This window comes from Ixodes scapularis, unplaced genomic scaffold (assembly GCF_016920785.2).
Source record: "Ixodes scapularis isolate PalLabHiFi unplaced genomic scaffold, ASM1692078v2 PGA_scaffold1__304_contigs__length_218370807, whole genome shotgun sequence".
Lineage (NCBI taxonomy): Eukaryota > Metazoa > Arthropoda > Arachnida > Ixodida > Ixodidae > Ixodes > Ixodes scapularis.
This window is the reverse complement of record NW_024609846.1, coordinates 138,777,255-138,790,271: the sequence shown is the minus strand read 5'-3', so window position 1 is coordinate 138,790,271 and position 13,017 is coordinate 138,777,255. Positions and strand designations below refer to the sequence as shown.

The 13,017-nt window shown below is 41.2% G+C and overlaps 1 protein-coding gene across 1 annotated transcript; it reads left to right on the top strand.

Annotated features, from left to right (window-relative positions):
* Positions 1–5,743: 5,743 nt before the first annotated feature.
* Positions 5,744–12,423, top strand: LOC115316188. Its single transcript, XM_040214436.1, has 3 exons — positions 5,744–5,809; positions 8,734–8,860; positions 11,290–12,423. Exons 1-3 carry the CDS (start codon positions 5,777–5,779, stop codon positions 11,520–11,522), a joined length of 393 nt encoding a protein of 130 aa, XP_040070370.1. The 5' UTR covers positions 5,744–5,776; the 3' UTR covers positions 11,523–12,423.
* The last annotated feature ends 594 nt before the right edge of the window (positions 12,424–13,017 follow it).

Sequence of the window (13,017 nt, the reverse complement as noted above, 5' to 3'; positions counted from 1 at the left end):
GTCCATTTTGTCCGGGAAGCACCAAGTCCAAAACTCAGGCCCGTTCTTTTGCGGCTGATATAGAAATATTCGCGCGGCAGCGGCTGACCTCACTGCGAGAAGAACAAGAACGTTTCTTTAGCCTGCGACGCCTTCTTGAACTGGAATAAGTGACACGCTCAAGTAAGGAATCTTCTTGCCAGTCTTTAAGTAACATTACCTACTTGATTGAATTGAATTACGATGCTCTTTTTTGTGGTCAGTCATATCTGAGCACCTTTCTTCTTAGTTAATGGTATTTTGTGAAAACAAAAGCGTTCCGTTTACAATTACTAAAATTGAAAAAAATCCTAATGTTTTTTTTGGTCAAAAATGTATGTGTTAGATATTTGAAAACAATAAAATTATCTAGCTATTCTATAATTTATGCATTAATCGGCAACTAAGGTAAAAAAAAAAAAAAAAAAAAGATCGGCTGCTGATATGCTTTTTGAAGAATAATGTTTTGGGGGATGGTTAGAGGAAGAGTTGTTTCGCTGTCAAACCCAAAATCAAGAATTTAGCCGTTGGCGAAGCTTTTGCATCTTGTTTGTTTCCAAAGTTTAAGATGATTAATATCCTAGATATCATTAACGCCTAGTTAACTTTAAACGTTGTTGCGAAGGCGGGCAGGTACAGGAACGCAAAAAGAAAAGGGAAGTTGTCTTTCGCATGATTCCTTTATTTATTCATTCGCTAATTTTTATGCGAATTTAGGGCTGGCTAGTTTGACGATGCAGTGGGTTGACCCTTGTCGGTTGTGGCTAGAGAAGTAACGCTTATCCTGGTAGTTGTAGATAGGCAGATACCTCTCCAAAATATAGTCAAACACGTAACCTAGCTTCAGCCATCGACAGACTAAAAAAAGAAAAAAAAAGAAAAAAATACCCGCACGCTTATATTCTTGCAGTGCACGCACGGGTGAGCGGGTAATAGAAAATTTTAGTACACCTTAAAATAAAAGCCTGTTTCTTCTACTTTCCCGCACAACACTCGTAGAGCCAATCACCGGAACTTACGGAGGCAGCTCAGCGAATGAAGAGGCCGAAACGTATGTTTAGGCCCAAAAACGCAGTCTGAGTTGTGATGTTAAGCAATGCAAAACGTCACATTTGCATTGCTTGATGTCTTAACTAGGACTGCGCTTTTTTGGTCTAATCATATGTTTCGGCATCGTCTTCCACTGGGCTGCCTCCGTAAGTTGCGGTGATTGGTACTCCGACTATTGAGCGGGAAAGTAGACGCACGGGCTCTTTTTAGCGAGTAGCTCGTTAGGGGGGGGGGGGGGGGGGGGGGATGACTCCGATCACTATACCCGATACTCCGCCGACGGGGGGGACCGGCGGCCGCGTGGGCGAAAGCTCGCGTTGCAGAACCCAGGGATCTTTGGTTCGAGCCCCACCCCTGCCCGCTTCAATCTGGATGAGCATCGTACCAGCGTGCGGTCGTGTATCACTACTGCGTGGTGCAGGTTAAAGACCCCAGGCTAGCGGTTGTACTGCGCTCATCTGCAGCGTGTGACTGGCCGCAATTTTTAATGGTTGACCAACAACACGCTGTATAAATATCCCCACAACCGCCCAGCCCCCCCCCCCCCCCCACCAAAAAAAAAAAAAAAAAACCTCCGCCGACGCTTTTGCACGTGCATCGTATAATCATGGGCTGCTGTTATCGGTGTTATCAGGACAATCTACTAAAACTGTTTATTAACTGGGAAAAACACAGCATGTCCCGCAAAGGGTGGTTCTCATTTGAACCCGTTCGCATTTCTACCTTCTCGTTTTTACCTTCTCATTTCAACCCAGCGCAAAACAACTTACGCGTTTCTCCCTTTCTCATTTAAACCGTTCTCAAAACAAACTTTCGGGTTTTGACCCTTTTCAAAACGACTTTTCTCATTTTAACCTTTCTCATTTCAAATTTTCTCAAAACATACTTTCTGGTTTTGACCATTGTCAGAAAGACTTCTCTCATTTTAAACTCTCTCATTTCGAACCCAAATTAATCCAACATCATGATCTCGCAATCTTTCTGCGGTATTTATGGCGAATTCCGGTAATTAATTGCCTTCGAGCCCTTGCCGGTGGCACCGGCGACCAAAAACGCGCCAGCGGCGCATCACGTGACCCTCTCCACCCGAATGCAAAGCACAATGAACTGGCGTTTTTATTTGACTGGGTCGCGAGTGAGCTCTGTTAACTTCTTCGATCATTCTATGGTACCATGAGCACGCTGCATACGCCAACAACATAAATTACGACTCTTTGAGATGTGTGTAAACAGAAGCGGCTTCACAAAACTTTTCAAAATATTGGTATTACCACCGTCCGTACAGCTGACAAAATATTAAAATATAAAATCAATGAAAGGGCAGATGTATAAATCAGTGTGGTGCTGCCCGCACGCGAGTCAAATTTCAATAAACTTCGTTTGGATTTTCGATTAACTGTTGCCACAGAGGCTTGCCAGCGTCGCTTTCCATATTCTGTTTACTGTTAGTAGAGAGTTTTAGTAGATCGTTCCCATGACTCCGATAACGATACCCGATACTCCGCCACCGCCTCCCTTGCGCATGCATAGTATCGTTATCGGGGGTATCGGAACGATCTACTAAAACTCTCTGGTACCTTTTTTAGAATCCTCAATCTTCTCATTGGACTCACCCTCCTTGAAATTGTAATGCGTGTTCAAGTTTCAAAGTGCATCACTATGCATACTTTTTTTCAGCGGTGTAATAACTTGTTATTACAGAGTTGTAAAATAAAGTGATGCATGACGCAGCCCGTGTCTCAGAGCTAGCAAACATACCTTGCTCAGGCTGGATAAATTCTTCCAAAAATGTTGACTTTCTTTGAAACATAATTTATATTTCTCTTCGTTGTTTTCGCTATCTTGTCTCAGAGCACAAAATGGTGCCTGTCTCGATGGCTTCGTTTGCCACTCGAACCAGCTATTTGCCGCATCAACGAGCATTGTTTCGTTTGGTTTTCTATCCCGATTCGGATGTGACGATACCGGATACAGCCTGCCAGACAAGCTGCCCGACCTCTTGGAGCTCGGGAAAACTTCTGCTGCTGGTAAATTGCCGCTACACGCCTGGGAAGCGCAACCCGAAAAGGTTCCACCCGCCAGCCTTTGACCACGCGAACGCCCTTACCGAAGATATGGGAAAACTTTTTTTCAGGGGTAATGAACACCCGAATTGGCCATTACAAGCAATAGCACACGACTAGCACAATGATCCATCCGCTCCACACGACGACATCTTAACGACATACAGCGACAGGAGAGAAATGAAGTACCGAATCTGCGCGAGCACTTTTGAAACCACTTCACCATGTGACCACGTAGCTACGTCAACAGACTCGGGGCGGCACGCAGGCATAAGGAAAATTGTTTCATGTGCTATGCAAGAGATGGTGCCGCTTCGCTTCATCTTCAACCTTCATCCTTAACTGTTTTTCCTTCTTTCTATACCTCACTACGGTGTTCAAATGACAACGGGTTCAAATGAGAAAGGGTCGAAACGCGAAAGGTTAAAACGCGAAGGGCGTTTTGCGAAGGGGTTCAGACGAGAAGGGTTCAAATGATAATGGGTTCAAATGAGACGGGTATAAATAAGAAAGGGACGAAACGCGAAAGGATAAAACGAGAAGGGCGTTTTGCGAATGGGTTCAAACGAGAAGGGTTCAAATAAGAATGGGTTGTTTCGAGATACACCCCCAGCAAATGGCGACGTTCGAAGGGTGTTTCACTCGAAGGCGGAATCCGCAGGGGTCAATGAGCCTGCCGCGTCACTGCCACATTAGAGAGTTTTAGTAGATTGTTCCGATACCTTCGATAGCAGTAGAGAGCTTTAGGGAACCGTCTTTGCACATCCCATACGGTACAATGGGCACTCTGGTACGAACTGCACATATGCGAGTCTTCTGCGATAGCACATGCGTAGTTTGTATCGGAGTGCGCACACACACACGCACACACAAACACACACACACGTACACGCACATGCACGCAAGCGTCGCACACACACACACGCACACACAGACACACACACACACACGCGCGCGCGCGCTCACACACTCACAGGCACGCACGCACGCACGCACGCACAAAAAAAAAGTTTATTTGCTCGGCGAGACCACATAGAATTCACGCGTCGGAAGAGGTTTACTCCAGTAAAACGTTGCCTATAGACCTGCTTGCTCGCGAATTGTACGTATGTTTGTTTTTAACATTCGCCTTGTAAAACCACATACCTTGTTTTGCGTTGGAATTGCCAACGTTGTCTAAACCTTCTTTTCTCGTGCACCGCAATTTTTCTAAATCATGTATCCTTGCCTTTTCAGTTAGGTTACCTTATGAGCTGCGAGTCCCGTAAGAAACGCAGCACGTAGTGTTTACCACGGCGTTATCTTCATGCTTCTATAAATTTTTGTTATTTGTTCATCGACGTTCTTATCAGTGAATGGCGAAAGTTCACTAGCTGGGGACCGATAGTCACATGCGGGGAAGCTTCCCACGGCTCCCCCCCCCCCCCCCCCCCCCCGCGCCTAAATTCCGTGATCCCTGATCTCACATCGGATGCCGCCCCATCAAATGCATTGCTGGTTTCTATATTCCCAGTTTCTTCAGTGACTACGAATTGTTAAGGTGCGCTACGTCTGAAAAATCATTTTTAATTGGGGAATACTGCTTTATAGACATTTGTCAGGACAGGAGGACAGTACAAAATACTTTTGAAAATTTAAACCGCGAGTCGAGCAACTGATAGACATTTTTAAACATAATGTCAGGCCGGCTAGGCATGTCATGAGAAAAACGAAATCCGGAAAAGTTGTCCGCGCGTCAACACGAACAAAATATTCCACGTATATATTAAAAAAAAAAGCAAGGATGCACAGCTTTCTTAAAGAAACAAAACAAATAAAAATGTTGCCGTTGTATTTCTGTTTATCCATCAAAGCAACTCATGCGAAATGCAGAATAACCCTTTTCGGAAATATCCATCGTCTTTTTGGTGCGCACGACGGCAATCCAATGTCGGGCGCGTGGAGTACTTATGAACAGAAGGAGCGGGTCAAGTTTCTTTGGCATTACGAATTTTTCGAAAGCAACGAAAGCAGAACGATAACAAAACAAGGCGCGTACTAGTTTTGTGATGTGGTCGTTCTTATTTCTTTGAGTCCTAAACTCACAGTGTTAAGAGAGAAGGAAGATGAGCTAGAATGGGTAACGCGAGCCGGCCCGAGCGTACTTCCGAACGGCCCCACAATGCCCCACGCCGCGCGGTGCAATGTGGGATTGGCGAGAAGCCTTGTGGGATTTTCCGGAAATGACTATTTCAGAATTGTAACAACGCGTCTCCTCGCCGTCGTCCTTTCGTGCCTCTTGTTCACCGTGACGACGCGGAAAATGCTCGGGCGCAGATGAGGTCAGGGAGCGTCGAGAGAGAGGGGGGGGGGGGGTTCTTGACAACCGATTTCTGCGAAGATGCCCAGTAAGGTGGGGGCGTAGGTGTTTGGCAAGCGACCAACACGCCTTCAGCCGACACGTAATCTGGATCTGCTTCGGTTAGCACGCGATTCTGCAGTAATAAATATCTCGTGACGGACACGAGACATGTTTCAAGCTACCTTTTTGAGCATCATCTTTATAACTTGATCTATGGCTTTGCTGGAAAACGTTCGTACTCTCTTTAATGCAGGAACAGCGATACATTCGGTGGCGCCAGCCATTCGTCGATGTTGCTCTTTTAATGATGACTTCCTGCATGATTTCCGAGGTTGTAGTAAGTCGCCTAGGAATTTGCTGTCGTCGCGGCTGTTGATGTCAGCATATGATATTTTTTTTTCTTTTGAGCGCGAACATCACACGGTAATATGCAGAAATGTTGCGAGCTTGATGAAATTCGTGTTTTATGAGATTTCTTTTATTTTTTAACTTTTAATGCGAAGTTTTACAAAAGCTCGATGAAGCGTGCGACTGCTTTGCTCAAGCGCGAACAATAAACATTAGCTAACCCACATGGAGGATATGTGTGATATGTATCCGGTACACCATATGAATCTAACAGACAAATTAAATAATACTAATAAAAATTATGTTTGGTATCACATAGCGTTAACATTAATGATAATTTCCTAAGACCTAAAAGTAAATTCTATATAAATTACTTTTCCCTATACTTGAACAATTCGTGTGGAAGTCGGACATAACTGTTCTACAGTCGAACGTTGTCGAATGTTGACAAAAGATCGAAGGTCCGCCAAATTACTCGAACATCAGGTTCAAGAAAGTTCGCAACATCCCTAGCTATAGGAATGAAGAGGCGCGTTTTAAAATGCAGACGTGTACTCACATCCGTATCGTAGAAACCGCAAAGATTCTAAGTTGTCAGAAAGATTTTCGGCACGGTTAAGTGCTGGCTGGTCAAATGACTGTTTCGGGTATTTTGATGTTTATACGGGACGCCAACTTTGAAGGTGATACCATCGGCCCGAGGTTCTTGTCCCAAATGTTTTGGTATGCTTGTGGACTGTGGGGTTTGTTGGAGTTCGTTTGACAAGTTTTTGTCTAATTAGAATATATGTAATTAAAAACATTCGTTTGAAATTATTCTTAAAGTTATTTTGCTAAGAACATATGCTAGAAATTATAGTGTCAATTTTACCTTTGTTCAATTTGTGTGGACGTCGGGGTTATTAAACTATGTTTACCCTGATCCAACTTGATGTTCATGTTTAAAACAGTTAGTTGCAATTTGGCACATCAATATATATATTAATGGTTTTTACACTCTTTTTACCATGGACACAAACTGTTAATGCAGGACACATTGATTGCGGGGCAGTGCATCAACTAAGGTTTTTAACCAATTTTTCGTGACAATTATTCGATAAGTAAACGGTTAATTTGTCCAATAGGAACACTGATATAATTGGTCTGATATGTTGGATTTCCAAAAGCTTAATTTAGAAAAAGAATATAAATTCACTAATGCTTGCTTGGCATTTCAAAGCTTACTTCAACAATGTTCTGCTTAATCGGCACTGATGTTGATGCACTTCTGGAGATAATGATTTTGTTTTCCAAAAACTCAAGAACATAATGTGACGCTGTTCATTGGACCTCGAGAATCAATCTGGTTCAAGTTTAACCTTAATGTCCGTTTTGGCACCAATTAACGTCTAGCTTTTCTCGAAAATCAAGGCTCCTATGCACAAAACAAGCTAAAAGGTCCGAGGTAATTTAATCAAGTTGGTCTAAAAACAGCTAAGAAACCGATGAAAGATGGTATATGTGAGTAAATCAATTGTCATTAGTGGCAATAGCGTTGGGAAGGGATGAATAAACCATGTTTCAAATAAGAAAAAGAACTAAAGTAGCACTGAACTAGTTTTCTAAAATTAACACTATTTTGGACCTCCCCCCGTATATGAGGTCAAGAAAAAATCGTTACCTGGAGAGACAGGGGCCTACTCTAAAGAGCAAGCACTTCAATATGATAGTTATTTAATTACGTATTTGAGAATGCAAAGTGTGCACTCGATTGAAACTGTTTATTGATTTTTTCATACATTCAAATGTAATTGACTCACAACAGAAGCGCTTAAAGAGCAAAGAACAGAACAAGAATAAGTATACTGTTTTTCTGACATTAAGTTGCCAGTTACTACTACTATAAATGGATAGAAAAAAGGTAAGATGTATCATTTACCTTTTGTTTGGTTCTTACGTTTGGCGCTTGATATGGTGTTAGGTATTTAATATTCAGGAACATCTTGAAATAAAAAAAAAAAAAAAACGCTTGAGTGCCCTACAAGCGATGAGTCCCGGTGAAGCAGAAACCTTCCCTTTAATTTTTTCATGTTAAATAGTGCAGCGGCAAAAATGATTCTTGGTTCAATTTTGTCCGGTTAAACATTTAGTTACTACCTAATGCATCATTTGGTTAATCAGTAAGTACATTGAATAATATTATACCCCTAATAATATAAAAAGAACAGTACCAATTGTTTGTATAAAGAAGTCAAATGGCACGAATCTTTATTTCAATCATAGACCAGTATAAACAAGACCATAAACATTGTTATAGGAAGTGCAACAGAAAAGACGTCATATGTCATTCAATTACAACGGGGTAAAACTGCAGGAAAACCTAGCATTACATTAATAAATATTATTTGAAAAGAATCTGGTTTTATGCGTCAGTTATACATAAACCTACTTTTCGTGTTACCAAATAAGAAAAATGTTGTCAAGACGTTCTAAAGATTATTTATCTTTACAAGCTTTATTCCTAGGTATATCTATTGAGGGTGTTTCCAACGTAATACATTTTAATATGAGTTACACGTATATTGGGATAAAAACATCCATTCATTTAGTTTGATAGCTTCGGTCTTCAAACCTGCCTTCGTTTTATCTCTACACTTTTAAAAATAAAGTACCATGAAAGATACACGAACTTTTGAACAGAAGAATGCAGGCAGCTCATATTTTTATGAATGATAAGATAGACACGCGCAACATGTCAGAAGGAAAGTGACAATGTGCCAATGTGACAACACGCTCAAAGCTTAGTAGTATTGATGCCCCACTTTCACGCGACCGTTTCCGAGCGTGTTGAGCCGCTAAAATTGCTTCGAGGGTGTGTGTCTCATAGAGCTCTGTCTAAAGCCTAATGTTTGAATTCTTCTTTATTACACACAGAGCATGAACATGGACATTGGACACTGGACTCAGCGAGAGCGAAGGCTTCTCTTTACTCTCATATTTATGAGCGTTTTTGCCTTCTGCCTTTTTGTTACGGCCACAGTCCTTGGAGAGAGAGCAAGGGGTGAGTACGTCGCGAAATTTGGAACCAAATATAAAGCAATTTTTAGCTTGAATTTGAGTGAAAAGTGGAGTCCGAAGCGAAGTTGAAAAAAGATAACATCTTTAACTATTCTGGCATGTATTCACAAGAGATAATTCGTATATGCTGTAGTGGAGCTATTTCAACAGCAAAGGTTAGTGAATCGCACTAAGCTATAGAGCTCCCACTAAACGGTTGGGTTTTTGTTTTTTTGCAATGACATGCCCCTCGATTTAGGCCCATGTTCTTCATTGGAAACCTTTGGAGTCCCAATTATTTCGGCGAAATGGGGCGTTTAGACTTGTCAAAAGAGCAGACAAAAACTGTTAAAATGTACACGCGGTGTTCCTAAGACACTATACGAATCCTGCGAGACATATTAACGCCAGCCAGTTTATGCTTGAGCTAATAAAGGATAAACTAGAGACTTTCTACTTGGAAGGGTTAGTTAAAGGCCGACGACGACTTCTGCAAGGCAGAAGATCCTCCTCACCATAGGGGAGGAAACAGGCAACGGTGGACATGGCAGAAAGAGGGAGAGTAGGAAGTAAGGGTAAAGTGGAAAGCGCGAACTGGTCGTCGGTATTTAAATCATCACTTCTGAGAAAAAGTTAAAAAAAGAAAAAAATGAAAATAAATGTTTTTAAAGAAACGAATTAGGCTTACACGTTAAATAGTGCAACGATTGTGAATGGGAGGAACATTCAGTTTTATCATTTATGAAAGATGCAACAAAGAAATTGTAGAGATATAAATTAAAAAAAGAAAAAAAAAAGCTGCAGCTCGTGCAAATGAATTAGAATGCAGAAGGTATTGTCCGACGTCGTTAATTCCCTACTCGATTATTCGCACGTTCGCAGTAATATATATGTCATATTTTTACAGAGACACGCAAAACGCACAAATACTATGCCATTTATTATTCATGTGTCAAAAAATTGTAAAGGAGTTTTTTTCTGCCATTTTCAGAATTATTGGCCGATGAATGCTTCGTGACAATTCTTTGTAAGGCTTACGAAAGTCTGCAAAAGTAAATAAAGCTTAAGCATGTATAAAAGCATTGACTTAACGATAGCCATATGATATTTTTTTTCACATTGAAGCGCGACGCTTCGATGGAAAGCTTTCGAATTATTAGGATCTGTGAAACAATTACATTTTTTATGAGAAGCAAGGAGAATTCGCATTTAATTGATTTATAATTGAAATGTGTTTTTTAAACTTCGGGAAAAGCCTTTTATGTAGTTCAACAAAAAGTTAATATATTAGCCTTGCATATTTCAGTGCGCTACGTTGCAATAAAACGACGATATATACAAAACTGTGTAATGTTTTAGTTTTGTTCTATCATGAGATGAAAGATCTCAGCCGCTTTGACTATAGGATTTTTGTTTTCCAAATGTTTATTTGACGGTGTGGCCTTAACAAAAGAATGTACGTTTTGCTTTCATTTCTATTAATATAACGTCATTAGTGAGACTGCCTAACGACAAAAAACACTATTTCGCCGTATTTCTCTGTGATAAAATTGCGCAAGATTTGAATTTGCTAGCACCAATTCATGAGGTTCTCTTGAACAGGATTTGCCTATCTTTGTTATCTTCTAGATCAGGTTGGTCTTATGTAGGGACTTGCTTTTTGGGAACTAAGAATTGAAAAATATTTACCCATTGAAACTTCATAATCAAATAATTAATGAGAATAAAAACAAAGGAACATTCAGGACCGTAAAAATGTTTAGACTAGATCATTGCCTGCCAGCAACAGTTTAAAATAAATCTTGTAAAATAACTCTGAATGGTTCTTCGACTTATCCATATATAGCACACTAAAAAGCTATTTTAAGCAGTCGTCAAAAGGGATCTTCGAAAAAAAACTTGTAAGGGGTTCATTTAAGCTCCCTTTTCGAAGCGAAAGAGCTATCTATCACCCAATTTCTCTTCTAGTGTGCCAGATGGCGATAGTACTTTAGGCGAAATCGTTCTTCTCGAGCTGCAAGAGTTCTTGGGGTGTCGAAGAACCTTTTAAGAACGGATTTTTTTAGAGTGTATAGCCATTCCAGTGTTGACTGGCGTTTTCCATATATTTGTTTTGTTTCTGGCATTGCATTTTTGGCACTCTCAAGAGGTGTTCTGCAGCCAAATTAATTTTTCTACGTCGGATTCGCTCTCACTCTATCAATCAATATATTTTATTTCGAAAATTCCCGTTAAGGGGCCTATTTTAATGCAATTAGGTGCAAGATGAATAAGTGCGGGTAGGCTATTTCACAGAACGTTAACGCTAGAAGATAAATAAAACGGTATTCTTAAACTTAGGTTATCGCCTTCTCGCGCAATTCTACTCCCGTTGCTACACACGGCGAAGGCCACCCAGCCTTTTATAAAGCTTTGCCGCTTCATCTTTTGCAGAAAGGGGTTACGAGCTGGAACAGGAGCGAAGTAAAACTTTGCCGACACCGGTGCCCAATGTGACGATACCGACAACGGTTTCTTCATCCGAAATACCAAATTCGACTGCATCATCCGAAGCGACATCCTCGTCGTCTGGGAGCTCAGGTGTGACAAAGGCCACGACAGAGTCAATGTCGACGGCGACACAGCCTTCCTCCATCGTCCAGCAGTCAAGCCCACGAACAGCCTAAACTAATTACGATATTATTTTTTTGTTTCGTCCTAAAATCAGGCGAACAACTCGGTGAGGCCACTGAAATAAAACAAAATGTGGGTTACACGCGGCATGCATGGGGCCTGGAAAGTGTCTCCTACTGGCATGATTAACGCCCTATTCCACTCATGCATAGAAAAGGGGTCCCAAAGTGGCAACAAACGGCGTCACAGAAACATGGAGTGTCACACGCTGTCGGACATGGCGCGATCCTGGTAGTTGGTCGTCGAAGTTCCGGCAAAAAGCACGAGCGAACGCGAGTGTCGCTGTTGTCGCAGCGTCCCGACTCCTGGCTGCCGAGGCTTCTGTTGACTGTCAAGCAGGAGAGCGATCTACAGCGAACAGGCGCCTGTCACATCCACTAGCGCTGCTGTGACACCGCCAGGATCGCGACCGGCGACAGCATGATGCTTCTGTGACGTCATAGGGCGAAGATTGAGGGACCAGATTTTCGGACCCGGTAAACACACCAGTCGGAGACGCGTTTTGGACACCGTAGTATTGCTAGAATAACTGTACCCCAAAGTACGTTCTATGAGATGACACACTATTATAATTGACAGAAAAAAATAATCGTGAATAGCAAACATAAACTGCGGTATTACATAATTTGTTTTTCTGTTTGGAATGTTCAAATTATACAGGCATCGTTAAAATTATTGACAATGAGCCGCGGCTGTAGGTAAAAGCTATCTTAAGTGACGGGGTATTTTGAAAACTCGAAATGGCGTAAAGTCTCCTTACATGCTTTCGGTAAATGGTTGTTTGGAACGATTTCTTACATATTTATTTCTCAGCCACGGAACGACTAGAAGAAGCTGGTTAAGCACGATTGGTCCAATAAAACTGAGACGGTATACTAATTTTATTGACAGCAATTGCACTCCACACTGTGTTTCAAATTGAATTGGTGTTGCATTTGACATCGCATGACAAGAACGTGTTTGCTTGATATATTGGATTGTAAACGCTGTTTCAGGAAATTTCTTTTTTTATCTTCGTCAGGTGAAAATTTGGAACGTATTTTATATCTATACATGTTATGAACATCTTTTAGTAAAGTTACAAGAAACAAAATGTGCAAAAATTATCAGAAAACGTAACGTTGCAAAGGTGGTAGTTTATAGTGATGCGTTATCAATAAAAATAAATAAAACAGCACCACAAAGACGAAGAGTATGACAGAAGGCACACGAACACAACGCTAGATTCTCGACGATATCCAGAATACGCATCTAATTACTAGGACTACAATTTTATCTAGACTACATATTCTCGCTTGATAAATCAAGCGAGCACGTGTAGTCTACACACAATTAAAAAGTTGGACTAAACACACACAAAGGACGCAAATGAAGCGACAACACAATTAAGTATCGACGCATGGTATAAACGGTCATATGGCCTGAGGTTTGAAAGCCATGTAATATTATATATTTTAACAATGGCTTAACAAACCGTTTTAAACTATC

Bases quoted from the DNA above. Each gene is read 5' to 3' on its own strand.
- LOC115316188 (XM_040214436.1), top strand. From the start codon at position 5,777: ATGATGACTTCCTGCATGATTTCCGAGGTTGTA. The intron at 5,810-8,733 runs GTAAGTCGCCTA...TATTACACACAG, and splicing joins GCATGATTTCCGAGGTTGTA to AGCATGAACATGGACATTGG. The intron at 8,861-11,289 runs GTGAGTACGTCG...CATCTTTTGCAG, and splicing joins CCTTGGAGAGAGAGCAAGGG to AAAGGGGTTACGAGCTGGAA.